Source organism: Eschrichtius robustus, chromosome 6 (assembly GCF_028021215.1).
Source record: "Eschrichtius robustus isolate mEscRob2 chromosome 6, mEscRob2.pri, whole genome shotgun sequence".
Classification (NCBI taxonomy): Eukaryota; Metazoa; Chordata; class Mammalia; order Artiodactyla; family Eschrichtiidae; genus Eschrichtius; species Eschrichtius robustus.
In genome coordinates, this window is record NC_090829.1 from 145,659,572 (window position 1) to 145,687,135 (window position 27,564).

Here is a 27,564-nt window from a genome sequence, read left to right on the forward strand (position 1 = left end):
TAGGGAGACCCTAGTCCTCCCACAGAGCAGGGACCGCTGTGGGACACCTGTCACCTGTGTATCCTAGACCACCAGCTGATACCTGCTTATTTAAGAGGCCTGTCGTCGTCACATGCTATGTATGGGTCAGCGGAGCAGTGGGCGACGGGCCTGGACCCTGGGTCTTCCAGGCACAGCCAGCCCTGCAGTGCCACCCACCCCTCCTGCCCAGGGTGGACGTCCCCAAGGGACCGCGCTCTCCAGGCGCTCGTGGGAACAGGCCCGTTTGTTGAGCCCTCGATGGTCCAGTGGGGCACGGACAAGCCCTGTTCTTGGGCTTCATCAGAGCCCCCCACCCCATGTCGTCCTGCTCTGGTGCGGTGCTCCCTGACCCCGTCATGGGTGGGACTGCAGCCTGGGTACCTCGTCCTCCGCCCCAGGGGTCCAGGGAGGGCGGCCATCACGCCTCAGGCCTGGATCCAGCCGTTGCTCTGCTCTGACCCTGTGTCTGAGGATGGCTGTGGCCTCTGTCCTGAGAGACCGCCCGGGGAAGGAGCTTTAGGCCAAGTGTTAGCTGGGGTGTGAAGCTGCATGAAAGGTGGGCAGGTGAGGATGCGGGGCCGGGCTGGTGTTTGGAGAGGGGTGAGGAGCGTAGAGCATGGGGGCGGCGGGAAGGGGCGCAGGAGGAGGCTGGGCTGGGCCAGGGCCAGCTCTGATTTGCATTTTCCGTGAAGCCTGGGGCCCAGGGCCCAACCCGGTGCTCTCGGTGGTCTGGGGAGCAGCACATTGTCCCCAGCACCTGGCCGAGTGCAGGGGCCGGCAGTTCTGCCTGTGGGCAGGGTCTGGGGGGGCCTGGGCCGAGGCTGAGCCGGGGCGGGGCATGCGGACAACGGCGTGAGCTTCTCAGGCACATCCCTGCGCTGGTGCCCGGCCGTGCGGGCCAGAGTACGTGCATGTGTGCGTGTGCGCGCGTGTGCACGTGTGCGCGCCTTACACACCTCAGAGCCTGCTCGTCCCTTACCAGTCGAGCTCCCCGAGCCTGACGGTGGGCAGTCTCCTCCTTGCACACATGAGGAGAAAGTCCGGGGGTGGGGGGAGGCGGACAACTGCCCAGGCTTCCGAGGAGCCCCTGGGCTTGGCCCTCCGTTCCTTGGGGTCTCCCAGGCCGCCCCTGCCCAGTACCCGCGTCCCTCCGGTGCCCCGTTGGCCCAGGCTGCCCCTCCTCCGTGCAGGGCGGCACCGTCATCGGCAGCGCCCGCTGCAAGGCCTTCACCACGCGGGAGGGGCGCCGGGCGGCCGCCTACAACCTGGTCCAGCGTGGCATCACCAACCTGTGCGTCATCGGCGGGGACGGCAGCCTCACGGGCGCCAACATCTTCCGCAGCGAGTGGGGCAGCCTGCTGGAGGAGCTGGTGAGCGAAGGTGGGTCGGCGGCGGAGCGGCTAGGGCCGGGAACAGGCAGGACCAGAGGAGGCGAGACGCTGCTGGGCTGCCGGCCGGGAGGAGGGGGCTTGGCCCGAGATCAGGCGGACCCTGGGTGGCTCTAGGAGCCACGGGCCCGGGTTTGGCCGGTAGTGAGGCCTGTGGAGACCCAACGTCAGGGACCCCCAGGCAGTGCTGTCCTCCTGGTGCTGGATGGCAGTTCCCAGGCTGACTCACCTGCGCTGTGATTCATTCCCCGATGTGGGTTACGGGCTTGTCACAGTTTGCAGAAGTGTGATAGTTAAAATTTGGTAACATAAGACACAGAGTCCTGGGGGGGTCACCAGTCGGCAAGTGACCTGTTGGAGCTTCGTTGGTTCTGTGCTGCTCGTGGGGGACCCGGAAGTGAGGGGTGCACTCTCCGGGGCTCCCCTGGACGTCTCCCAGAGAGTGACAAGTCCGTAATCAGCGGTTCAGCCACTGCCGCCGGGCCCCAGGACCCCTGCTGCAGGACCTGAGGAGGGGGAAGCTGAGCCTGGGGACCTGACCAGGCTGCACTGCCGGGTGGGCTGGGGGAGGGGGTGGGGATCGGGGTCCGGGCCCCGTGTTGTGGCCAAGGGGGCCGGGTGGGGCCGCTGAGGCTGCACCTGGGCTGGGCTCCTCCTTCCCAGGCAAGATCTCACAGAGCACGGCTCAGACCTATTCGCACCTGAACATCGCCGGGCTGGTGGGTTCCATTGACAACGACTTCTGCGGCACCGACATGACCATCGGCACGGACTCGGCCCTGCACCGCATCATGGAGGTCATCGACGCCATCACCACCACCGCCCAGAGGTGAGTGAGGCCCGCAGCCCCCCGCCCAGCCAGGCCACCAGGCAAGCAAGCTTGGGGTCCCGTCTCCCGGCGAGGGGCTGAGGCTGCCCTTCTGCAGGGTCAATGGCTTGTCAGCGTAATTCCATCCCTAGGAGCCTGTACTGGCTGCTCCCAGCCCCCAGGTGGGGGGGACTTACAGTGGGGTGAGCGGAGGGGCTTGGGGCTCTGGTCCCCACCCTGCCAGGTTGTCCCGAGCCCTAGGTGGGCAGTGGCTCTGACAGGTCTCCTACGGCCCTGGGGCAATGATGCACCCCACAGGGGATTCTCAGGCTGCTGGCTAGTGACGGCCAGGCCCCAGCAGGGTGAATGGCCTTCAGCCTCAGAAGCAAAGATCAGTGAAAACCAGCGTGAAGCTGGCCGTGAGTCCGAGACCGAGGTGGCTCTTAGCCCAGAGCCTTGGCCCCCCTGGGAATGGCAAGGGCTGTCTGTCCTAGGGCTGCTCCCGCGTCCTCTGTCTCTCCTGGGCACGCCCTTGGCAGAGCTGGGGCCATGGGTGGTGTGGCACGAGAGGCCAGGCTTCGTGGCTCAGCTCCGCTCAGGGGGACTTTGCACTGATGCCCTCTGCCCTTTCCATGTCCACAGCCACCAGAGGACCTTCGTGCTGGAGGTGATGGGGCGGCACTGCGGGTAAGGGGGCTGCCCAGGTCAGCCGGGGGGGCCCGGGGCTTTGGGGGAGCGGGAGCAGGGTGCAGCGCCTGCAGGGCTCCTGGCGCGTGGCAGGTGCTCACTTGACACTGTGGGTGTGAGAGCCGGGGTGTGGGGAGTCCTGACTGTGGGGCTGGGTGCCGCTCAGAGCTGTACCTCCCCTGTGACCCAGGGACCGGGGCCCGTGGTGTCGGGTCGGGGCCCACCTACTGCAGCCCCTCGCCCTCCCGCCCCTCCAGGTACCTGGCCCTGGTGTCCGCCCTGGCCTCGGGGGCCGACTGGCTGTTCATCCCTGAGGCGCCGCCCGAGGACGGCTGGGAGAACTTCATGTGTGAGCGGCTGGGTGAGGTGAGGGCCCGGGGGTCTTCTCCCAGGGTCCCTGCCGTGAGCTGCGCGGCCCGTGTCCCCCACGAGAGTGTCCCTGGGGTCACGTGGCCGGCTTTGGCCGATTCACTTCCCTCTGGTTCAACAAGCATCTGCAAGCATCCCCCCCTGGGGGCGGCACCGCGAGGAGTGGAGAGGGCTTCGGTGCCGATGGACACACCCGGGGGCTGCCCCGGAGCGCAGAGGGGCCTGAGGGGGACACTCACCACTGCCCCAGGCTCGGCTCTGCGTGGTCAGTGCTGACGTGGGCGAGGGGCGGGAGCGGGGACACGGTCAAGCTGGCTCCCTCGGGCCCTGACCGCTGAGCCTGGGCAAGGGGAGGTGGCTTTGTGAAGATAGGTGGACGGGAACCTGGGGCAGTGGCTCCGGCAGAAGAGGCTTTGGAGGCGGGAGCAGGTGGGGGGCTGAGGCCTCATCCAGGAGATGAGCAGGGGTGCCTGAGACGGGGTGCCTGGAACGCGGCTCTCCAGGCCCTTCAAGGTGGAGCTGGGGGGCTCTGGCACAGAAGAGGCAGATACTCTGCCCTGGGCATCCCCGAGGCCCCCCAACTAGGATAGGCTGGCCCCTTGGCTAGGCCAGTGGTGGGAGGGCTGTGACGGGCGGGGAGAGGCGCCTTCAGATCAGGGGTTGGGGGGCACTCGAGGGTTGTGGTCTGGATTCAAGGCAGGGGAGCCCCTGAGACTGTGCACCCAGGTTCACGCTCGGGCCCAGTCTGGGGCCCTAATGGGCTGTGTCTACCCCCAATGTCCTTTGCATCCTGGCCCAAGGGCAGGACGAGCGTGGAGGCTGCCCGGGCCGGGCCTTTTGTTCTGGAGTCCTGGGAGGTCAGTGCCAGGCCCTGTGTTTCCTGAGGGAGAGGCGGGCGGCCCGGGGCTGGCTCTGGAGCGTCCCTGTCCCCGTGTGACCGAGGTGGTGGCATCACTCCCGTCCGCTGCCGGATGCTGCTCTCCCTACCCCCCACTCACACCCCAGGGTTTTGTACCCCTGCCCAGGGCAGTGGGAGGGGCCGAGGGTCATGACCGGCTTTTGGAACCTTCTCCAGTGAAGACAAGGGTAGGGCCGAGCTGAGCCTGGCGGCGAAGCTGGCCAGAGACCTCTGTCCTCTCCTTGGGTGGAGTCCTTGCACCCCCGGGTGGCCTTGTGACCTCGCCTGGGTAGAGGGGGGGGGGCTCTGGTGGTGATGCCCTCTGGCTGACCTCGGCCTTGGCCTACTCGCTGAGAACTTGGGGTTGGGTCTTCCTGGAAGTGGCCTGGACTCAGGCCTGGCCTCACATCCTGGTTCTTTCCTGCTCTGTGTAAGGCCCTCGCCTCACCCCGACCCGGGGTTTCCTGAACTTCAGTTTCCCCAACTGTTACATGCAGGTGTCACCCTCTGCCCTGCCCACCTCCTGGGCTGCAGCGAGTGAGGCTGAGGGAGGTGTGGGCTCTTCTGGCTGTCTCACTTCACTGCACCACCCCCACCTCCTCCAGGCAGCCCTCCACTCCTGGCTCCCCCGCCCCTCTGTACCTGGGTCTTGCAGGAGCTGCTCTGACCCTATCTTTCTCTCTAAGTCTCTTTGGGTGCTGTGGGGCAAACATCTGAGGCTGGTGGATCAGAGTGAATCCCACAAACATTTGTTGAGGAAATAAATAAGCAAAAAGCACTTTCAAATCCCCAAAGAGCTTTGCCTTTGCAACAGTTAAGAGATGCTAATTCGCCCATCACCAGCTGATGTAGGAGATCTTCCCTCAGTCCGGGGAGTGGGAGGGGGAGGAGGAATCCTCCAGTCCCCCAGTCTCTACCCGCAGGAGGGGCAGCTGCCCCGCGGCGTGGACCGCAGGGCGGGCTTGCAGGTTGCAGCCGTGGCTGGGGCAGGTGTCTGCAGGCTGGCGGCTGAGCCCTGCCGTGTCTCTGACCCAGACCCGGAGCCGAGGGTCCCGCCTGAACATCATCATCATCGCCGAGGGCGCCATCGACCGCAACGGGAAGCCCATCTCATCCCGCTACGTGAAGGACGTGAGTGTGGGGGCCCCGGGTCATGTGGGGTGGGCGGGGCCTTGGGGAGGGGGCTCCCCTTTATCTCCAGTGCCCAAGTGCTCTTGCTGGGGCCCCACCCCCAGCTCCTGGAGGGAGCTTTCTTGTTCCTAACGATTGCCAGATGTGGGGTGGGTGCGGCCGGGACCCCTGAGAAGCCCTGGCCCCCCTGAGGCTGAGGTGTGGCTCCCACCTGCTGGGAACCCCCAACCCTCTGGTTTCCAGTCTTCATTCAGATCATCCCCCATCCTAGGGGCCCTGTCCAGCCCCCCAACAGTGTCCCAGTGACAGGGTCCAGCCCCTGCCGGCCCCGCATTGACAGGGGAGCCCACTGCCTATCCAGTACCAGATTCATAACAGAACAACTTTGGGGGGGGACTCCTTCGCCCCTGTGAGCGGCACCCACCTGCCGGGTTCTGCCCAGGGCCCTGGGCCCCCGTCCCGCAGTGGGGCACAGCCCCTGGGAGCCTCCATGCCCCTCACTTTGGTCGCCCACCCTGTCCTTGAGTTCCCAGCCAGGTGCTGCCAGGAGCCGGCCCCTCTGCCGACTCTTTGTTCGCTGTGCTTCCTGCCACAGTACCTGACAAGGCCTGACCCACAGGGGCTGGAGACCATGATGAGCTCCTGCAGCCGGCACGTGTGGGAGCACACGCCCACACACTCACATGGAAACACACACCCACACACACAGGAGCACACGCCCACACACTCACATGGAAACACACAGCCACACACAGGAGCACACGTGCACACACTCAGGCTGTAGGCGTGAACCCTGGGCTGGCTCTCTGGGGCCCCTGGGGAGCTGACACCCTGAAATCCCTGAGGCAGGGTGGGGAGGGGGGGAGGGGCGGGGGCTGGGGGCCACGGGGTGGTGGGACAGTGGGGTAGAGCGACAAACTCAGGCACCCCCTCTCTGTCCCCACGAGCAGCTAGTGGTCCAGAGGCTGGGCTTTGACACACGTGTGACCGTGCTGGGCCACGTGCAGAGGGGAGGGACCCCGTCGGCGTTCGACCGCATCCTGGTAGGTGGGGCGTCACCCTGGTGCTGGGTGGGCACGCGTGTGTGTGCGTGAGCGTTTTTTCACTGCTGCTGGTGCTTGTGGGTGAGACCACGGCCTGGCAGCCTAGGCCGCACCCTCCTGGCGATGGCTTTGGCAGGACCTTGGGAAGGGAGGGCGGGGTGAGCAGCAGGTCAATGTCCGGTGGTTCTGAGTCTGGCCCAGGGCCTGGGTGCCGAATCCTGATTACCGCTGGTCCCACCTCACCCTCTGCAGGGTGGGAGTCATGCTGCAGCCCCACAGGGACAGGACCCGGGGCCAGGGAGGCCCCGAGGTGGTGAAGCGCCCGCCTGTGAGGCGCTGGTCACCGGGGCTGGGGGCTGGAGACTGCAGGGCTGGCCGGAGCTGTGCCTGGGCCCCTGTGCTGGGTGAGGCCGGGTGACCAGCGTGGGCCTGGGGGAGCCGCTGGACCGAACCTCTCCCAGGAGGCCTCGGTGCGTCCCCATCCCACACAGAGCAGTGGGGACACTGACCTCAGAGGGGGTCTGGCCCCAGGGGTGCACTCGGGACGGGGGGCCAAGCACTGGCCCTCCACCAGACCTGGCGCACAGAAGGGGCTATCGGGTGCCAGCTTGGGCCCGGGGTCTCGCCTGGTGGCAGGAGAATGGACTCACCTGCTGGTTTTGCAGATGGTGGAGACACCGGAGGCCTGGGTCGGGGACAAAGGGGCGCCGGAGGCTCAGCTTAGTGCTGGTCCCCAAGCCCAGGTCCTGCAGGGCGACACCTGCACACAGTGGGTTACAGGAGGGCGGCCATCACACGGTTCCCGAGGGACACAGGAGCTTTCTCCCGGGCTGTTCCCGACACACACCTGACCAGTGTGGGAGGCCGGGGGCGCGGTCTGGGGGCGCGGCGGAGGCGGGGGACGCCGCTGTCTCACCAAGCTGAGCCGCGGGCCTTGGTCTCTGGCGCGCCTGTCTGTTCCCGTTGGCCGTGGCAGGACCCCTGTTTGTGATTTGTCTCCATGGAGGGCGGTCCTTACCTGTTTTAGCTGGTCCGGCCCGCCAGCCCATGCCCAAGTTTGCACACACATCAGGACAGCTGTGACAAAGGAGCCCCAAGTGAGGAACCTCGTCATAGTGGAGAGAACTCCGGAAACCCCGGTCCAGCCCTGGCCCTGCCACTGCAACCCCGGGGTGCGGGGGCCACGCCCTCCTAGCAGGGCTGGCTGAGACCCGGTGAAATGGTGCGGGGGGGCTGCTGTGAAACGTGGTCATGCTAAGTCACCATTTCTAGAATAAACAGTGTCGCTTACTCCAGAAGCTTCTAGTGTGTGTGTGTGCGTGTGTGCATGTGTGCGTGTGTGTGTGGCTCTGAGAGCCGAGGGCGTGTGCGTGGCGTGGGGCCGGCTCCGTGCCGGCTGCACCTGCCTGAGCCCCGCCCGCCCCTCTCTCCGCTCAGAGCAGCAAGATGGGCATGGAGGCGGTGATGGCACTGCTGGAGACCACGCCCGACACGCCGGCCTGCGTGGTCAGCCTCTCCGGGAACCAGTCCGTGCGGCTGCCCCTCATGGAGTGCGTGCAGATGGTGCGCACCCGCCTGCCCGGGGTGCCGGCGTGGGGGGCTGCCCAGGGAGGTGCCTGGGGCTCTCGTGCCCTGCTGGGCTCTGCCGTGCCCCCTTCCCGGCCACAACCCCGGAGCTGCCTGTCCTTCCGGGCCTCTCAGGGCCCAGCCAGCAGGCCTGCTGCAAGCCCCCCCGCCCCCCGTGCCCCTCCACGCGTGTTACACGGAGCGGGCGGCAGGTGCATCGCACCTTCTGTTGTGGCCCCCCTTCCGAGTGTGTTGCTGCGCCCCCCAGCGGGCCTCAGGGTATCCGAGGCCTGCAGTCCTCCAGGTGGGGGAGGGAGGTGTGAGCACATCCCCAAGATGCCCCCAAGGTAAGACAAGCCCGAGACAGGTGTGGGAGCTGCAGGGAGCTGGGGAGCCCTGGGGAGCCCGTGGGGGGCCTGGGGAGCCTGGGATCGGGAGGAGCCAGGGGAAGCCCAGGGGAGCCGGGGGGGGGGGGGGTTGTTGCTGGGGGGAGCCAAGGACACTTAGCTTCCCAGAGCCAGTGGCCTGGGACAAACTGGCTTTGCAAACTGGGCAGGGTGGGGCCCTGGGGCTAGGATGGGAGGGGGAGGGGGAGCGGGTGGCCAGAGCCACGGGGACATCTCATGTGGTCGGAGCAGGGACCACGGAAGCGGGGAGTGGGGAGCAGAGAGAGGCTGAGAGGCTGGCTGTGGGGACACTGGGGTGGGGGGCTCGGTAGGTTTGGGGGGCCCTGCAGCTGGGGGCAGAGCGGGGCCTGCCCAGGGGAGGTGGGCTGGCGCAGGAGGGGGGCCTCCCTGGCGCTTCTCCTGGACAATCCTCCAGCGGCGACCTCCCCTGGGCCCCGCTTTCGGGCAGGCTGGTCGCCAGTGGGTGGCGGGTCTGGGGGCCAGAGCAGCCTCACCCTTCGTTCCTAGGCCCTGGCTGCCTCCCACCCCCTTCCCAGGGCTGAGGAGGAGCGAGGCCCGGGTGCCCCTTCCAGGGAGGGGAGGACCTGGCAGGCCAGGTGGGGTCCCCTCGGCCCCTCAGCCCTCTCGATTGCCGGCAGTGACGGCTGCCCGGCGGGTCTGGGACAGGCCCCCCGCGTTGGGCTCGGACGCATGTGCCAGGCCTCCGCCTCCAGCCTGTGCATCTTGTTTTCTTTAAGACCAAGGAGGTGCAGAAGGCCATGGATGAGAAGAGGTTTGAAGAGGCCATCCAGCTCCGAGGCAGGTGAGGGCCTGGGGGGCCTGGTGTCGGGCGGCTGTCTGCTCAGCGGGGCCCACAGCAGACTCCGAGTGGGTCGCACACGGCCACCGCCGACACGGGGACGTGCCCACCTGCAGAGGTGGCGCTCTGAGACCCTCCTCCTAGGGCGTGCATCGTGTAGGAGGCACGGGGCCCGACAGTGGCCGAGAAGTAGGCAGGCTGCGTGGATGTGCCCTGCGGGGCTGGCGGGGCCTGCAGGGCGCTGGGGGGATGGGGGGGACACAGCACAGGGAGGGCACCTGGGAAGGGGGAGGGGGACACTACAGAAGGCAGCAGCGAGGCAGGCCCGGAGGGGCCAGGTCAACTGGCCCTGCGGGTCTGCTTCCTGTGGTTCCCGTGGCCACGCTTCCCGCCCCGCTGCGGAGCTGCCGGGACCACGCAGGCTGAAAGCGGGCGCTCGCTTTGCCGAGAGGGGCGTTGGGATTGCGTGTCCGTGGGGGGTCTCTGCCGCCCGGCGATGGCGCCCAGCCAGGGTCCGTGGCGACAGGAGTGGGGAGGTGGGCCGTACCCGTGTCCGGTTCCTCTGAGGCTGTGCTGCCGGCCCCGTGCTGTGCTGAGATGTTTGGCTGTGGGCTGCGCCATGCACGACCCGCTTCCTTTCCAGGAGCTTTGAGAACAACTGGAACATTTACAAGCTGCTTGCGCACCAGAAGATCTCCAAGGAGAAGGTGAGGGGCGAGCCGCAGAGCCCACACCTGGCTGTGCCCTCGGCCTCCTCCCGCCTGCCCTGCCACCCCGCCCAGGGAGCGGGGAGCTGGCCCCACTGAGCCGGGACCCTCCCTCCTGTCTGGGGCCTGAGCTGTGAGCTGAGAGGACCAGACCTGGCCTCTACTTGACCAGCAGGTCCCCGACAGGCCTGGGGATTACGCTGGCCCGTTGCTTATCAAACGGCTGGAGGAATTTAAGTCAGGAGAGGAGGTTTAACTCAGGAGACGAGGGATGCAGTGTTATGACACGTTCCAAAATAGCTAAAACCCTCAGGAAGTGGACTCTCTTCAAAATAAAGATGACAGCAGGATTCGTTTCTGAAACCACGAGGGCAAGGAAAGGGTCCCACCAAGACAGTCTTGGACGGTGGGGTCCTGGCCCCCCATTTATCCCGGGAGCTGGTCAGGGGTGGGCCGCAGCTTCTGGCAAGGCAGAGTGGTCCCCACATCCCCTTCCAGAACCGCCTGGGGCATGACCACCTCGGGCGCGTCAGGCTGGTATTACCAGGACCCACTAGAGCCGGGCTGCCCAGCAGAGCCGGTGGCCACACGCGGCCGCAGAGTGCTGGGAACATGGCTGCCCTAGTGAGGTGTGCCTACACGCCACACGGGCGCAGGTTCTGAGGAGTAGCGAGGGAAACGGGTGTGAAAGCACCCGATAGCAGTGTCTTACATTGGTTCCGGGTTGAGGTGATGACGTGTTGGTCCTATCAGGTTCCAGCAACCCTAGGATTAAAAGAGCATCGCCTGCTTCTTTGCGCTCTCCTATCGTGCCTGCGGTGGCCCCCTTCCCTCCACGCACCCGTGCTGCTCGCCAGGGACTTTCTGGGGTGCTGCTGCCCTGAGCCCCGAGTGTGGGGTGGTTGCTGAGGGCCTCCAGGCAGGCGCTGACTCTGGCCTGAGCCACTGCTGCCCCCGTGAGCCGCGCTTGGCCGACAGCGGCCCGAGTCCCGCTCCTTCCTTTGGCCAAGGACTTTGCGGTCGTGAGCGGGGCCTGCACCGTAGCTCATGCGGTCTTGGGCAGAGCCTCGTGGTGTCAGGAGGACAGGTCTTTGTCGTGCCTGGGGGAGTCCCATCTCTGGCCCGTGTCCAGGCTGCCACGAGGACTGGGGCCTCTTCTCCGGAAGCCGCTCTCTGCTGACTTCTGTCCGGGTTGGCGGTCCCCCGCCCCAGCCCCGTGCTCATGCTCTTGTCTCCCTGCCTTCCCTGAAGACCAGCTTCTCCCTGGCCATCCTGAACGTGGGGGCCCCAGCGGCCGGCATGAACGCGGCCGTGCGCTCGGCGGCGCGTACCGGCATCTCCCAGGGCCACACGGTGTACGTCGTGCATGACGGCTTTGAAGGCCTGGCCAAGGGGCAGGTAGGCGTGGCCGTGCCTGAGGCCGGGCAGGGGACCGGGCCTGCGGTGGTGGCCCTGTGTGTCTTTGGTCAGTTTATGACGTGTCCGCGGCTTGCTTACAAGCAAACAAGGACCGAGGGGCTCGCGATGTGGGTTTAAGGGCAAGGCCAGGTCCTCTCCTTGGGTTGGAGGGGGAGCAGCTGGGTCCGCCTTAGCCCGGCCCGGGCCCCGAGACCCCGCTCTGACCTGTGGTAGGACGGTCAGTGCCAGGCACGGCCTCTGTCCCCCCTCCCCCGAGGACGTGCGCTCCCTGAGGACAGGTCCATCACCTGAGGAGGGGTGGGCCAGCACCCCTGGCCTGCCCCCTGAAGCCGTGCCTCCCCGCTGCAGGTGCAGGAAGTGGGCTGGCACGATGTGGCTGGCTGGCTGGGACGAGGTGGCTCCATGCTGGGGACCAAGAGGTGAGCACCCGGCCACCGAGGGCAGCAGCGGGGTGGGATGCAAGGGAAGCCAGCCCTGTGGCCCGGGGCTAGGTCTCCTCTGGCTGGTGGGCTGCCCAGAGCGGGACACGGACCCTCCTGCCTGGGGCTTCCTGGCCAGGAGCTCACTTGAACTCACCTGTGTAGAGGAGGGCTGCTCGGGCAGCTCCGCACCTACGGAAGGGATCCCCTCGGGCAGGAAGGGCAGGAAGTGAGCTCACAGCCAGGTTCCCCTCGGGCAGGAAGTGAGGCGAGCTCACAGCCAGGTTCCCCTCGGGCAGGAAGTGAGGCTCACAGCCAGGTTGTGAGCTCACAGCCAGGTTCCCCTCGGGCAGGAAGTGAGGTGAGCTCACAGCCAGGTTCCCCTCGGGCAGGAAGGGCAGGAAGTGAGCTCACAGCCAGGTTCCCCTCGGGCAGGAAGTGACGTGAGCTCACAGCCAGGTTCCCCTCGGGCAGGAAGTGAGGCTCACAGCCAGGTTCCCCTCGGGCAGGAAGTGAGGCGAGCTCACAGCCAGGTTCCCCTCGGGCAGGAAGTGAGGCTCACAGCCAGGTTCCCCTCGGGCAGGAAGTGAGCTCACAGCCAGGTTCCCCTCGGGCAGGAAGTGAGGCGAGCTCACAGCCAGGTTCCCCTCGGGCAGGAAGTGAGGTGAGCTCACAGCCAGGTTCCCCTCGGGCAGGAAGGGCAGGAAGTGAGCTCACAGCCAGGTTCCCCTCGGGCAGGAAGTGACGTGAGCTCACAGCCAGGTTCCCCTCGGGCAGGAAGTGAGGCTCACAGCCAGGTTCCCCTCGGGCAGGAAGTGAGGCGAGCTCACAGCCAGGTTCCCCTCGGGCAGGAAGTGAGGCTCACAGCCAGGTTCCCCTCGGGCAGGAAGTGAGCTCACAGCCAGGTTCCCCTCGGGCAGGAAGTGAGGCGAGCTCACAGCCAGGTTCCCCTCGGGCAGGAAGGGCAGGAAGTGAGCTCACAGCCAGGTTCCCCTCGGGCAGGAAGTGACGTGAGCTCACAGCCAGGTTCCCCTCGGGCAGGAAATGAGGCTCACAGCCAGGTTCCCCTCGGGCAGGAAGTGAGGTGAGCTCACAGCCAGGTTCCCCACGGGCAGGAAGTGAGGCTCACAGCCAGGTTCCCCTCGGGCAGGAAGTGAGGCGAGCTCACAGCCAGGTTCCCCTCGGGCAGGAAGTGAGGCGAGCTCACAGCCAGGTTCCCCTCGGGCAGGAAGTGAGGCTCACAGCCAGGTTCCCCTCGGGCAGGAAGTGAGGTGAGCTCACAGCCAGGTTCCCCTCGGGCAGGAAGTGAGGTGAGCTCACAGCCAGGTTCCCCTCGGGCAGGAAGTGAGGCTCACAGCCAGGTTCCCCTCGGGCAGGAAGTGAGGCTCACAGCCAGGTTCCCCTCGGGCAGGAAGTGAGGCGAGCTCACAGCCAGGTTCCCCTCGGGCAGGAAGTGAGGCGAGCTCACAGCCAGGTTCCCCTCGGGCACGAAGTGAGGCGAGCTCACAGCCAGGTTCCCCTCGGGCAGGAAGTGAGGCTCACAGCCAGGTTCCCCTCGGGCAGGAAGGGCAGGAAGGGCAGGAAGTGAGCTCACAGCCAGGTTCCCCTCGGGCAGGAAGTGAGGCGAGCTCACAGCCAGGTTCCCCTCGGGCAGGAAGTGAGGCTCACAGCCAGGTTCCCCTCGGGCAGGAAGTGAGGCTCACAGCCAGGTTCCCCTCGGGCAGGAAGTGAGGCTCACAGCCAGGTTCCCCTCGGGCAGGAAGTGAGGTGAGCTCACAGCCAGGTTCCCCTCGGGCAGGAAGTGAGGCTCACAGCCAGGTTCCCCTCGGGCAGGAAGTGAGGTGAGCTCACAGCCAGGTTCCCCTCGGGCAGGAAGTGAGGCTCACAGCCAGGTTCCCCTCGGGCAGGAAGGGCAGGAAGGGCAGGAAGTGAGCTCACAGCCAGGTTCCCCTCGGGCAGGAAGTGAGGCGAGCTCACAGCCAGGGTCCCCTCGGGCAGGAAGTGAGGCTCACAGCCAGGTTCCCCTCGGGCAGGAAGTGAGGCTCACAGCCAGGTTCCCCTCGGGCAGGAAGTGAGGCTCACAGCCAGGTTCCCCTCGGGCAGGAAGTGAGGTGAGCTCACAGCCAGGTTCCCCTCGGGCAGGAAGTGAGGCTCACAGCCAGGTTCCCCTCGGGCAGGAAGTGAGGTGAGCTCACAGCCAGGTTCCCCTCGGGCAGGAAGTGAGGCTCACAGCCAGGTTCCCCTCGGGCAGGAAGGGCAGGAAGGGCAGGAAGTGAGCTCACAGCCAGGTTCCCCTCGGGCAGGAAGTGAGGCGATCTCACAGCCAGGTTCCCCTCGGGCAGGAAGTGAGGCTCACAGCCAGGTTCCCCTCGGGCAGGAAGTGAGGCTCACAGCCCGGTTCCCCTCGGGCAGGAAGGGCAGGAAGTGAGCTCACAGCCAGGTTCCCCTCGGGCAGGAAGGGCAGGAAGTGAGCTCACAGCCAGGTTCCCCTCGGGCAGGAAGTGAGCTCACAGCCAGGTTCCCCTCGGGCAGGAAGTGAGGTGAGCTCACAGCCAGGTTCCCCTCGGGCAGGAAGTGAGGTGAGCTCACAGCCAGGTTCCCCTCGGGCAGGAAGTGAGGTGAGCTCACAGCCAGGTTCCCCTCGGGCAGGAAGTGAGGTGAGCTCACAGCCAGGTTCCCCTCGGGCAGGAAGTGAGGCTCACAGCCAGGTTCCCCTCGGGCAGGAAGTGAGGTGAGCTCACAGCCAGGTTCCCCTCGGGCAGGAAGTGAGGCTCACAGCCAGGTTCACCTCGGGCAGGAAGTGAGGCTCACAGCCAGGTTCCCCTCGGGCAGGAAGTGAGGCTCACAGCCAGGTTCCCCTCGGGCAGGAAGTGAGGCTCACAGCCAGGTTCCCCTCGGGCAGGAAGTGAGGTGAGCTCACAGCCAGGTTCCCCTCGGGCAGGAAATGAGGCTCACAGCCAGGTTCCCCTCGGGCAGGAAGTGAGGTGAGCTCACAGCCAGGTTCCCCTCGGGCAGGAAGTGAGGCTCACAGCCAGGTTCACCTCGGGCAGGAAGTGAGGCTCACAGCCAGGTTCCCCTCGGGCAGGAAGTGAGGCTCACAGCCAGGTTCCCCTCGGGCAGGAAGTGAGGCTCACAGCCAGGTTCCCCTCGGGCAGGAAGTGAGCTCACAGCCAGGTTCCCCTCGGGCAGGAAGTGAGGTGAGCTCACAGCCAGGTTCCCCTCGGGCAGGAAATGAGGCTCACAGCCAGGTTCCCCTCGGGCAGGAAGTGAGGTGAGCTCACAGCCAGGTTCCCCTCGGGCAGGAAGTGAGGCTCACAGCCAGGTTCACCTCGGGCAGGAAGTGAGGCTCACAGCCAGGTTCCCCTCGGGCAGGAAGTGAGGCTCACAGCCAGGTTCCCCTCGGGCAGGAAGTGAGGCTCACAGCCAGGTTCCCCTCGGGCAGGAAGTGAGCTCACAGCCAGGTTCCCCTCGGGCAGGAAGTGAGGCTCACAGCCAGGTTCCCCTCGGGCAGGAAGTGAGGCTCACAGCCAGGTTCCCCTCGGGCAGGAAGTGAGGCGAGCTCACAGCCAGGTTCCCCTCGGGCAGGAAGTGAGGTGAGCTCACAGCCAGGTTCCCCTCGGGCAGGAAGTGAGGTGAGCTCACAGCCAGGTTCCCCTCGGGCAGGAAGTGAGGCTCACAGCCAGGTTCCCCTCGGGCAGGAAGGGCAGGAAGGGCAGGAAGGGCAGGAAGTGAGCTCACAGCCAGGTTCCCCTCGGGCAGGAAGTGAGGCTCACAGCCAGGTTCCCCTCGGGCAGGAAGTGAGGCTCACAGCCAGGTTCCCCTCGGGCAGGAAGTGAGGCTCACAGCCAGGTTCCCCTCGGGCAGGAAGTGAGGCTCACAGCCAGGTTCCCCTCGGGCAGGAAGTGAGGTGAGCTCACAGCCAGGTTCCCCTCGGGCAGGAAGTGAGGCTCACAGCCAGGTTCCCCTCGGGCAGGAAGTGAGGCGAGCTCACAGCCAGGTTCCCCTCGGGCAGGAAGTGAGGTGAGCTCACAGCCAGGTTCCCCTCGGGCAGGAAGTGAGGCTCACAGCCAGGTTCCCCTCGGGCAGGAAGTGAGGCTCACAGCCAGGTTCCCCTCGGGCAGGAAGTGAGGCTCACAGCCAGGTTCCCCTCGGGCAGGAAGTGAGGTGAGCTCACAGCCAGGTTCCCCTCGGGCAGGAAGTGAGGCTCACAGCCAGGTTCCCCTCGGGCAGGAAGTGAGGCGAGCTCACAGCCAGGTTCCCCTCGGGCAGGAAGTGAGGCTCACAGCCAGGTTGTGAGCTCACAGCCAGGTTCCCCTCGGGCAGGAAGGGCAGGAAGGGCAGGAAGTGAGGCTCACAGCCAGGTTCCCCTCGGGCAGGAAGTGAGGCTCACAGCCAGGTTCCCCTCGGGCAGGAAGCGAGGCTCACAGCCAGGTTCCCCTCGGGCAGGAAGTGAGGCTCACAGCCAGGTTCCCCTCGGGCAGGAAGGGCAGGAAGTGAGCTCACAGCCAGGTTCCCCTCGGGCAGGAAGTGAGGCTCACAGCCAGGTTCCCCTCGGGCAGGAAGTGAGGCTCACAGCCAGGTTCCCCTCGGGCAGGAAGTGAGGCTCACAGCCAGGTTCCCCTCGGGCAGGAAGGGCAGGAAGGGCAGGAAGTGAGCTCACAGCCAGGTTCCCCTCGGGCAGGAAGGAAGTGAGGCTCACAGCCAGGTTGTCGGGAGGGCAGCGGCCAGTGCCCAGCAAGGGCACTGAACGGGTGCCAGGCCGCTGGTGAGCCCCGCCACCCCCAGGTGCCCCACCTTTGCATCCACCTCTAATCGGGAATCCCACCGCCACGCCCCAGGCCTGCCTTCTCCCGAGCTCAGACACGGTGCGGACGTGGGTCCTTCCAGCCTGGCGTTCTGTACAGATGCAGCACGTCTGTCTGATTTCTCTCCCACTGCAGGACACTGCCCAAGGGCTACATGGAGAAAATTGTGGAAAACATCCGCGTTCACAACATCCACGCCCTGCTGGTCATCGGAGGCTTCGAGGTGAGGGGGCAGCTGCAGGGGAGCAAGCGGGGGTGGAGGAGACCCCAGGGTGCGGGCCGCCGAGGTGGCCCTTCCGGAAGCCCCATGTGCAGGAGGTTACCTTGAGCCAGCTGGACTGACGGGGCCACCAGGGTGAGTGTGGCGGGGCTGGTGGGGGGGCGGAGGAGAAGGAGGAGGAGCGGGAGGGGCAGCTCTGACCACAGGGGAGGGACAGTGGGGCTGGGACAGCCCAGGCAGGAGGGCCGAGTGGCCGCAGCCTCCCGCCGCTGAGGTGGTGGTCCAGAGCGGCTCTCGGCGGAGTTCTGGGTAGCGGGGGGCACGTCGGTGTGATGCTGGGGCTTGGTCAGCCCCCGTAAATGACAGATATCCACTCCTGCCCTTTCCTGAAGGAGCCCAAGCCCCCGCAGACTGCATGGAGTGGGCTGGGGTCAGGGCAGGGTGGGCGGGCCTCCTTCCTGTCCTCCTTGGAGTCCAGTTTCCCTGGTGAAGGCGGCTGCAGAGCTCCTGGGTGGGGCCTGCCTGGTCTCGGTCCTGGGGTGTGGCAGGTGGGCCCAGACGCCCATCGCCAGGCACACAGCCGGGAGCAGGACCCAGGGGCCCCTCCTCCTGCCTCGCCCGGCAGCCCGGCCTCTCTGGGGCCGGCCTTGAGCCCCCACCGACGCCTGCAGGCCTACGAGGGGGTGCTGCAGCTGGTGGAGGCCCGCGAGCGCTACGAGGAGCTGTGCATTGTCATGTGTGTCATCCCCGCCACCATCAGCAACAACGTGCCGGGCACCGACTTCAGCCTGGGCTCGGACACCGCCGTCAACGCCGCCATGGAGGTGGGGCATGGGGCCGCTGCCCCCGCGTAGGCCGGCAGTGGGCGGACGGGGCGCCTGGGAGGGGAGGGCGCCCAGAGGGGCTGCCGAGGGGTGGGATGGGGTGCGGGGCCCCCACCGAGGCTGGCGGCCTGCATGGGGAGTGGGCAGGACCCGGCTGCCCCCGAGGTCTCAAGGATGGCAGCGAGGGTGTGGCTCGGGGGTCACCAGGGTGTGAGGATGACGGTGGTCAAGGCTGCCGCTGACCTAACTGAGCTACCGTACTGGTGTGGACGTCGGGCCACGGTCCTGTCTGGTGAAGCAGCCACATGTGGCTCTGGGGGGAACCCAGGGCTCCGGCTGGGACGTGGGAGGGTGGGAGGTGGGAGCCCGGTTCCTGGAGGGATCCCAGCAGGCTGGCACCACCAGGGGCTCTCTGGGGGCATCCCCACTGCTGTCCCCACCCTCTAGACCTTTCCCACCTTTGACTGTGACCCCACATGAGCCCAGCTTCCCCAGGGGTTCAGCACCTCCGTTTTGGGGGGGTCTGAAGCTGGAAGGGGGTGTGTTGCTCAATCAAGTGCTGCGTGTTTTTAGATGGAGGAGAAAATACAAGTGAAACAAGAGGCTAAAGGAGGTCCCACCCCACCCCCATCTCCTAACCCAGAGTCCCATGATCCTCAGGGGTTTTCTTTCAATTTACCTCCCATCTGAACTGGCTGTGGATCGCCCACGGCTCCTCTGAACCTTCTCGTGCCCCTGCCCCTCACCAGATGAGGGAGGACGAGGTTCGGTTTTACTTTGCAGCTCTGATTTCTGGTTGAATATTTTTCTATATGTTTATTGCCCATTTGTCAGGGGTTTTTTTGAAATTATCTTTTTCCACCATTTGCCTGTTTTTCTCTGGGCACGTTTTCTTTTTTATTTGTAAACGTTCTTTACATATGTAGGCTATAGACCCTCTGCCAAACATTGCAGCTGTTTCCTCCACTTTGCTCTTCATCTGTTATCTGGGGTTTATCCTCATAGTTCAGACACCAGTAACCTACGTATCTGCTTTATTTCTCTTTCCTCAATTCTTTATTTAATGCTCGAATTTCGTTGAACTGTTCAGTTAGGATTGTCATCATCATTAGCGTCTGCAGAGCACTTACTTCACGTGTCGTCAGGGCCCCTGTTTACGAAGACCCTGCCCTGGCAGAGTGTCTTCCCCCGTTGGCAGATGAGCAGATTAAGGCCCAGTGCGTCCCTGGCCCAAGGTCAGGGAGAGCCTCCTAGAGCGTCCCTGGCCCCTACCCACTAGATGCTAGTGACACCCACCTTGTCCTGGGGGCACAAATGCCCGGGCTGAGGACCCAATTCCGTGTGGCCGCGTGGAGGGCTTGTGGTGAGGGCTGCCAGTGCCCTGGGCACATGGGGCAAGGTCCAAGCCGCTCCTGATCTTCAGTCACTTTGGGAGAGAGACCCGGGTCCCTGCAGCGTCGCGGGTCCCCGCGATCCGAGGGGAGGGCTCTGACCCGCACCCTGGTTCTCAGAGCTGTGACCGCATCAAGCAGTCGGCCTCGGGGACCAAGCGCCGTGTGTTCATCGTGGAGACCATGGGGGGCTACTGTGGCTACCTGGCCACTGTGACCGGCATTGCTGTGGGGGCCGACGCCGCCTACATCTTCGAGGACCCCTTCAACATCCAGGACTTAAAGGTGAGCCAAGCCCGTACCTTTCTCCCGGCCAGGCTGAAGGGTCCCCTCCTGAGACACAGCGGAGCAGGCCTGCGGAGGAGCCAGGGCCCCCGCCAAGCAGCCATGGCCCAGCAGGCTGGGGGCTCGCTGCCTTCGAGGGGACCCAGCCCGTGACCCTCTGCACCCCTCACCCTCCCCCTGGCAGTGCCCCTGCCGCCCTGTGGCCTCCGTGGCCGCTGGCCCCGGCCCTCCCAACGCGGCTTCACGGTCCAGCCACAGGCCCACACCCGCACCGCCCCACACAGCCCTCCAGCAACCGCAGCCCGGTCCCCGCCCCCCACCCCAGGCTGATCTGGGTCTTCTCAGCCCCACCTGTTGGCTAGTCCAGAATAGCCCCTCCCAGACAGCCTCAGGCTGCGGGAAGGGGTGTGCAGTGCTGGCTGCTGCCCCCGACTCCGCTCAGCCCAGGTCTTCACCCCACAGGCCAACGTGGAGCACATGACCGAGAAGATGAAGACGGACATCCAGAGGGGCCTGGTGCTCCGGTGAGGCTGCCAGGCGAGCCCGCAGGGTCCAGCAGTGGGGGCAGCTGGGTGGAGCAAGGCTGGGGGGCTTAGGAAGGAGTGGGTGGGGTCGGGCTTTCCCGAGAGCCTGTGGCCCGGCCCGGAGGGGCTCAGCATCCAGGCGAGGCTCAGGCCTCCCCTGCCGCTCCCACCCCGTTCTTCTTCCCAGAAACGAGAAGTGCCACGAATACTACACCACGGAGTTTCTGTACAACCTGTACTCCTCCGAGGGGAAAGGCATTTTCGACTGCAGGACTAACGTCCTGGGCCACCTGCAGCAGGTACGGGGTGGGGGAGCACGGATTCCGTGGAAGGCTGCTCCCTGGCCCCCGGCCCCCAACTGTGCCCGGGCCGAGGGGTCCCAGGAGGCCATGGCAGGATGAGGACCCCTCTCTGTGCCCATCCTCATGGGGCACCTGGCTGTAGGTGCCCCTTCGTCCTCACACCCCCGAGCAAGGCTCGCATCCTGCTGAGGCCTCAGCCTGAGGAAGGGGCGGGCCCGGGAGCCACTTCCACCCTGACAAGCCCCCTCCCCTTCTGGCCCCCTGGAGGCCCTGCAGCAAGCCCGCGCTGTGGGTTCCAAGCAGACTGAGGGCCGTGTGCACCCCTAGGGCTCCCCTCTCCCGGGGGGGGTCTTTGCTCACTGGTGGTGGGACCTGCCTGCCAGATGCAGGGGCCCACGGAGGCCCCCCAGTCAATGAGTAGGCAGCCCACTGCCCGGCCTCTGGAGGTGGCTTTTAGGCCAGATTTGGGACGGAGAAAGGGGCCGGGGTCCTGCAGGTCGAGGGGAAGGGGTGTCAGCCCAGCAGGGCTCACCTGAGGTCATGGCAGGGCCTGGTTGCTGGGCTCGGGCCGGGGCTCGGCTGCCTGAGGCCCAGCTCCTCCCTGAGGGCCAGAACCTGGCCTCACCCACTGTGTTTCCAGGGCGGGGCTCCCACCCCCTTCGACCGGAACTACGGCACCAAGCTGGGGGTGAAGGCCATACTCTGGATGTCGGAGAAGCTGCGGGCAGTCTACCGCAAGGGTGCGTGAGGGAGGTGGTGGGTAGCGTGACCTGTCCCCGCCGAGGGCCCTGGGTGTGGGGCTGCCAGCACGTGCCTGTGTCCACAGGGCGGGTCTTCGCCAACGCCCCCGACTCGGCCTGCGTGATCGGCCTGCAGAAGAAGGCGGTGGCCTTCAGCCCCGTCACCGAGCTCAAGAAGGACACCGACTTTGAGTGAGTCCCTCCGAAGAGAGGGGTGGACCGCCGGGCCCAGACCTGTCTGGACCGCTGATCCCACAGGGCCGCCCGGTCCCCACACCCAGGGCTGACCCCGGGTCCCTGTTGCTCCGGACGGGGCAGAGAGTGAGGGTGGGGTCAGCCATGGTCGGGTCCGCAGGCGCTCGCGGTCTGCCGAACCCTCCTGGGGGCGGGCCCCGGCACCTCTGAAGCGCGGTGGCCGGATCTAGCCTCCACATGTCCCGGGTCCCGAGGTCCAGGTGTCCCCAGGGGGCGTGCGGGGCCCAGGTTGGGGTGGCGGCCCGGGAGCTGACCCGCCCCGCCGCTGGCACCGCCTGCCCCGCCCCCTGGCCCTGACCCCGCCCCGCCGCAGGCCCCGCCCCCGGCCCCGCCCCTGACCGAGTCCCGGCCCCGCCGCAGGCACCGGATGCCCCTGGAGCAGTGGTGGCTGAACCTGCGGCTCATGCTGAAGATGCTGGCGCACTACCGCATCAGCATGGCCGACTACGTGTCCGGCGAGCTGGAGCACGTCACCCGCAGCACCCTCAGCATCGAAACAGGCTTCTGAAGCCGCGTCCCTGCCCCCGCCTGCGCCCGCCTCCCCCCCCCCCCCCCCCCCCCCCGCCCCCACTTCGGAGCCTGGGCTGCTGCCTCCTGGAGCCTGCGGGCGGGCGGGGGTGGGGGTGCACCCTGGCTCTGGGACTCTCACTGCCCAAGTTCCAGCCTGCTGTCCGCTCGGCTCTCCCCCAGGACAGAGCACCCTGGGCACCCACCTTCCACGGCAGGGGTATGTGGGGGCATCCGCGTTTGGACACCGCCGCCCCTCTGCCTCGGTACCCCGAGGTACCTCTCCCCAAGCCGGCCCTGCACCCTCACCAGCCCTGGGGGCGCAGCAGCATGGGTCTCCGTGCTGGAGTGGGGACGTGCCCCGGCGCGCCTCACTGTGACCCAACCCCTGTGTGCACTGACCGCCGGGGCTGAGCAGCGCTTGTCACCTTTTCTAGAAATAAAATCACCCCGACTGTGGGGTGCTGTCAGTCTCTGGAAAGCAGGGCCTCTGGAACCTTCTAGGGAGGGTGGGCAATCTGGTGGTTGGTAGCTCCCCACCTGCACACACGGGTGTGGGGGCCTCCTCTGGGCTCTGGGCTGAGCCCGGTCTCAGGGACACGGGCCCTCTGGGGCCGCACCCTCATCCCAGGACCAGCAGCCCCTGCCCATGTGAGCTGATGAGCTGAGCGCCCCCCCATCCTGCGGGGTGACCTGAGCCCCCCAACCCTGTCCTGAGGGGTGACAGGCCTGGCCTCCCCCAGTCTTGGGAGGACTTCTGAGCCTGGTTCTTAGGCCCCAAGTCTGACCCGGACCATTCCCCCCGACTCAGCCTGGGGTCTCAGAAGTAGAGCCAAGGATCCCGGGGCAGGTGGCTGAGGGCAGGCGGCCCTCGCTCCGCAGTGTGGCGCCGGCACCAGGGTCCTCGGGAGGACGAGCTGGATGTCGACCTCGTGGTCTGTGCTTGGCAGGTCCCCGTCACCCCTGCGCCGGCTGTCCATCCACGTGTGTTCCCACTGCAGTCACCCGGGCCCTTCGCCCAGGGCTGCTCTGCCTGCACTCCTGCCCTTGGCACCCTTAGAGGTCAGGACGAGGTTCTGGGACCCAGGAGGTTTTGTGGGGAGGCCCACAGGCCAAGTTGGGGGTCCCCGGGTGGGAGGGGGTCTCCCTGTCGGGCCCAGGCTGCGGCCCACCGTCTCAGGCTGCCTTCGTGTCCCCACAGACCCTGGCAGGGAGCCTTGGTGACTCCTGGGTGCCGCAGGCCTGGCTGGGCTGACCTGTGCTGGGGGCCCACGCCAGCCTCACTGTGTTGCCGAGAGCCTGGGGGCTCCTGGGTGGCCATTTCTGGAGCTGGGGACCTTCCGGTCTGCTTTGCCAGCCCTGGGGCAGGCCAAGGGGGGACAGTCCCCCAGCGGTCTGAGCCTCTGTCTCAAAAGACCAGGGGCAAGTTTCCAGGGCCCAGAAACCTGAGTGTGTATGTGTGCATGTGTGTAAGTGTGTGTGCATATGTGAGTGCCTGTGCGTGTGTGCACGTGTGCACACCTATGTGCCTACATGTATGTGCGCACACGTGCCTATACATATGAGCGGGAGGCTGGAGCTCAGGGGTGGCGACTCCCTTGGGGGGGCGACCCTGGCTGGTGGCAGCCGTGTCCCCTCTGTCCTCACCACACGCCCGCCCCAGCCAGGATGCCATGCTGGCCCAGGCACTGCCCAGTGCCGGCCTCGCCCTCGCCTGGCTCCACTTGACCCCTGCGGTGCTGGGGCCAGCCCCTCCCAGGGTGCCCAATGCCCAGCCTGGGGGAGGGGGGAGGAGCGCTGGAAGGCTACTTTTCCAGGGTTTTCGGGTTGGTTTGGCTTAAATGTGCAGTGTGTTCGGATGCTGGTATAACGAGCACTTGGCGGTCGCCTCAGCAGCCGTGAAGGACCTGGCCCCGTGCCGGCCTCCGAGGCGTGGACGCACCCTCCAGGCCTGCTCCCTGCCTTCAGGCACTCAGCGCTCCCCAGGGCGTCCCGCGCGGGGCACACAGGAGGCTGCCTGCCAGGCTGGAAGGACGTCCGCGGTGCCACCGGCCGCCTGTCCAGCAGCTGGGAGGCCCAGGCAGAGGCTGCGGCAGCTGCAGAAGGGCCGAGGTGTCCGGGCCCAGTTCCTGCCCTGCTCCTTCCTCCCTGTCGCCCCCCTTCCTCCTCTCAGCCAGCTCCTGGGCTCCCCAAGCAAAAGGGGGGTCGCCCCCTGTTCGGCCGGGTTTGGTCTCACCTGGACCTCGGCCCTTCTGAGCTGCCTGTTGGTAGAATTCCAGCGGCAGCAGGAGGGTGTCTTCTGCTCCTAGTTGCTGAGCTCGGGGAGGGAAGGCCCTCGGCCTCCTTAGCCCTGATCCGGGGATGCCTGGAGGCGGGTGAGGTGGGGCACCGAGGTCACCGGATTAGGGCAGGCCCACCAGGACGCTCCCTTCTGTTAACTCGGAGTCACCTGATTAGGGGCCTTAACTACATCTGTGCAACCCCTTCACCTTGGCCATATACGGCCGTGTATCCATCACGTTCACAGACTGGCCCCCCATTTGGGGGTGAGGATCTGGTAGGGTGTACACGCCAGGGGTCTGGGACCTGGGGCCACCTCAGAATCCTGCCCCCCGCCACAGACAACAAGACTGGGCCTCAACTGCAGGAAAGCATGTGTGTAGAAGTTTCTCAGAACAGGATGTGGGTGGGGTGTGAGGCCAAGGGCGCGTTTTAGGGGACGTGGCTGGGGAAGGAAGGTGCTGCAGGCCCAGGAACGGGGTGAGCCAGGGACCGGGCATCACCCTCGGGCTCCCTGAGGCCGGGACAGGGCCCTGGGAGGGGCCGGCTGGGGTCTGCTGCGCACTGGGGTGCTGGGCAGGCGTCCACGTGGTCTGGAGAGCAGGGATGAGGATCCACCTGGCTTGGGAAGCAGCCGGATCCCCACGATTCCTGCAACCCGCCCCCCCCCCCAGCCCCACTGGTCTAGGGCCACCCGGCTGAGCAGGGTGGGGAGGGCCTGAACCCTGCGCCCCTCTCAACCCTAACAGCACCCCTGAGGCCCAGGACGGTCCTGGAGGGCAGCTCCCCAGAAGCCACGGCCCCCTCCCTGAGCCTGGTGCCCACCGGGGAGGCTGCCCGGGCAGGCTCTGGGACGCAGGTGACCACAAACGCACAGTTTTTCTGTCTCAGCGTTCTTGCATTCTGTCTCACTACGCGAAGACGATAATTTCAGGCCCTGGCAAACGCTGCTATTCCTGCGAGCTTTCCAGGGAACACAGCCCATGAGTCAGTCTTGCGGGGGTGATGGAACTTTGAGAGCGTCCACCAAAGTAGACACTTGTGCAGCAGGTTCAACTAGAGCCCTTCTCTGTAATTCTGCTGGCGGCGGGGCTCGGCAGGTGCTGGAGAGCATTGAAGACTACCCCAGAGGCTCCTGCGCAGCTGTGCTCACGACAGGACTGTGGGAGGGGCCTCCCCTGAGGGCCTAAATGCAGGGGGGTGGGGGGAGGCCCTCAGACGCTGTCCCAGACCCTGGACAGTCCGGCCAGGGGACATCAAGGCCACATGTAGTGTGTTTGTCTCAGTCTGATGGTCGAGTCGGGCTGCTCACCTGTCGGGGTGCTCACCTGTTGAGGTGCTCACCTGTCGGCAGTCCCGCCCATTGGGCACGTGGGGACGGTATGGTGACGCCGTACTGGCTACTTGTTGACGTCTTGAGGAAGGGTTTACGCAGGTGCTACACCCCTGGCCTGGCTAAGGTCCATAGGTTTGTCTCTTCCAACCCTGCCCTGCCCACCAGTGTCTGCAGAGGGGGCAGGGCATGTGTCGGGCTCCTCAGGTGAGCTGTGGCCACACCCACCTCCCTCACGTGACGCTGTGATGGGCAGCTTTGCCCTTTACGTAGAAATAGCAAAAAGTGACAGCCCTGCAAGAGCAGAAAGATGCCGACTTCCCAGGGACCAGGGCCCGTGTTGAACAGGGATGAAGGCACTCAGGTCGGCTACAGCAGGGCACAGACCAAGCTCGGGGTCCCGCGTGCCCACGCCGTCCTGGCTGGCTGAGCGGCCACAGGAGCACAGGGAAGGCACAACTCATACTGGCGGCACTGCTGGCCTCACTCGGCCAGGCCACCGTTCGCATCCACTCCTAGCGGGGCCAGCGCTCTTCCTCGGCCCGAGAAGATCCGGTGATCGCCACGGTGGCATCCCGCTCGGCATCCCCAGGTGCTCCCACGCCCTGGCGGGGCCCTTCAGAACCGCAGGCTCCCCGGGAAGACACCAGGGCCCGTGTCCATTCACAGCGCCCTGAAGAACCGCTGTCCTCAGGGAATGCTGGCAGCCAGGACCCCTTGTTTCTTGTCTAATTTCCCAACTGGTTTGACGGGGGCCCCGTGAGCATCCCACAGCCCCTCTGGGGACAGAGGCCCCACAAACGCTTCCCGGAGGATGACCATCAGAGGGAAGCCCCAGTGTCCCCCTGCAAACAGGGCAGCCCTGGGCTCGGGGACAAGGTGGGTACGTGGCCCCTGGACGGCTCCCTTCCACTCCCGCTCCTCCTGCAAGTCGCCCCCAGTCAGCACGAGCAGAGGGCAGCCCCGGCTGAGTCCTCCCCAGAACTCGGAGCTCACCTCCTGACCCGCTGGGGGGCGGGGGAAGGGGGCTGAGGGAGCAAACTGGGGGGTGCTCGGGGTCCCCACCCACCTGGCGGCCGGGAGACGGGGTGTCGCCTCCACGTGGGAGGCTCTGCGGGGGGGACACCGGCCACCTCCTGGCTCAGGCTGTGCTGCAGCCTGGCCCAGCGCCCCACGTCAGGTCAGGACCCAGATCTCGGCCTGTCCTGCCACGAGTGTTGGACGCTGCGTGCGGCACAGGGGCTGCTGGCCCAGGTGACCCAGTGGCGGGGTCCGAGATGCAGTGACCGCCCTCGCTCCTGGGCAGCAGCTCCGTGGAGAGCACACTGCGTCTGGCCCGCCTCTGGCTGCACTGGCCAGCGTTTCAGACGAGCGATGTGTCCTCTTGGGTCTCAGCCCTCTCCTCCTTAAACGGGGGCCAACAGGACACACACACAGGCTGTAATGCCAGCCCCTGCTTTGCTCCGAAACCCCACCTTCAGGGCTACCTGGGGCGAAGTTGACAGCTGGGACTATGACGTGCCCACAAAGACCGGAGGCCTGGGATCCAGGCCAGGGGTGGATGCGCGGGGAGCTGAAGAGTCAAGGCGCTGAGGCGGGCAGCTCACCCCGACCAGGGCCCGAGTCGAGGGTCCCCGACTTAGGCGTACCAGATCGTGGGGCAGGGGAAGTGGGTGTGAGCCGCGCCTGGTGGGTGGGGAGAGGGAGGGTGTTAACGAAACATAAGCACGCCCAGCTCGTTCTAACCAGGACGAGGCTTTATTGAGAGCATCCAACGTCCCGTAAACACGAGAGAAGGCACGTGCACAGGCCGCGGCCACCCGTCCTAGACGGCCCCGCGTGGCGAGTCCTCGCTTCCCGCGGCCGGACCCCACCCGCTGCCCTGAGAACTACAGGGGAGCCCCAAGGTGAACCACCGCCTTCCCCGGGGCCTCCCACGAGGCCAGCGTGAGACGGTGGCACCACGAGTACAGCTTCATCTTCCCGGAGCCGGTGGTCTTCCGGGCTGGTTTCTTGCACACGTTGTGGTCAGTCCCCCTTGGGTCTGTGCAGCCCTCATGCAACCCGACACACCCTCGGCTCCCACAGGGGCGTGGATGTTCCTGCCCCGACAGGACACCAGTCCCGGTCATTCCAAGCCCAGCAAGAAGGGACCTCCCCTAACGGCTCGGAGGGCACCCTCCTCCCCTTGCACTGGGGGCACCAGGAAGGACCCCAGGGCTGTGGAGGCACCGCCCGCATCCCGGTCACCGCAGCAAGGCCTGCGACTCTTCTCAAAGGAGGAGAACATAAGACGCGGTTTCCAGAAGGCTGTCCCTTCCCACGCAGCTGCGTCAGGTCCCCAGACAGAAGCGGCAGGCCTGCTGTCCGGGTCTTCTCACTCGGGCAGCACAGACCCTCTGTGTCGTGCGGGGCTCTCAAGAAGGGACACCAGTG

The 27,564-nt window shown here is 66.3% G+C and overlaps 1 protein-coding gene across 3 annotated transcripts in view; it reads left to right on the forward strand.

Moving 5' to 3' along the window:
- Positions 1–21,996, forward strand: part of PFKL (phosphofructokinase, liver type) — a 30,055-nt gene extending 8,059 nt beyond the window's left edge. For 2 of the 3 annotated variants that reach the window (XM_068547186.1, XM_068547188.1), the window contains 19 exons: positions 1,212–1,401; positions 2,073–2,238; positions 2,860–2,904; positions 3,162–3,270; positions 5,207–5,302; positions 6,253–6,345; positions 7,783–7,908; positions 9,056–9,120; positions 9,761–9,824; positions 11,076–11,222; positions 11,592–11,662; positions 16,603–16,690; positions 17,359–17,511; positions 19,023–19,187; positions 19,650–19,711; positions 19,899–20,010; positions 20,654–20,753; positions 20,840–20,945; positions 21,369–21,996. In XM_068547186.1, coding sequence (XP_068403287.1) covers positions 1,212–1,401; positions 2,073–2,238; positions 2,860–2,904; positions 3,162–3,270; positions 5,207–5,302; positions 6,253–6,345; positions 7,783–7,908; positions 9,056–9,120; positions 9,761–9,824; positions 11,076–11,222; positions 11,592–11,662; positions 16,603–16,690; positions 17,359–17,511; positions 19,023–19,187; positions 19,650–19,711; positions 19,899–20,010; positions 20,654–20,753; positions 20,840–20,945; positions 21,369–21,516 — 2,106 coding nt within the window. In that variant the 3' untranslated portion in view covers positions 21,517–21,996. The remainder of the gene's footprint in view (positions 1–1,211; positions 1,402–2,072; positions 2,239–2,859; positions 2,905–3,161; positions 3,271–5,206; positions 5,303–6,252; positions 6,346–7,782; positions 7,909–9,055; positions 9,121–9,760; positions 9,825–11,075; positions 11,223–11,591; positions 11,663–16,602; positions 16,691–17,358; positions 17,512–19,022; positions 19,188–19,649; positions 19,712–19,898; positions 20,011–20,653; positions 20,754–20,839; positions 20,946–21,368) is intronic. The other variant, XM_068547189.1, reaches the window with a different exon arrangement.
- Positions 21,997–27,564: the final 5,568 nt, after the last annotated feature.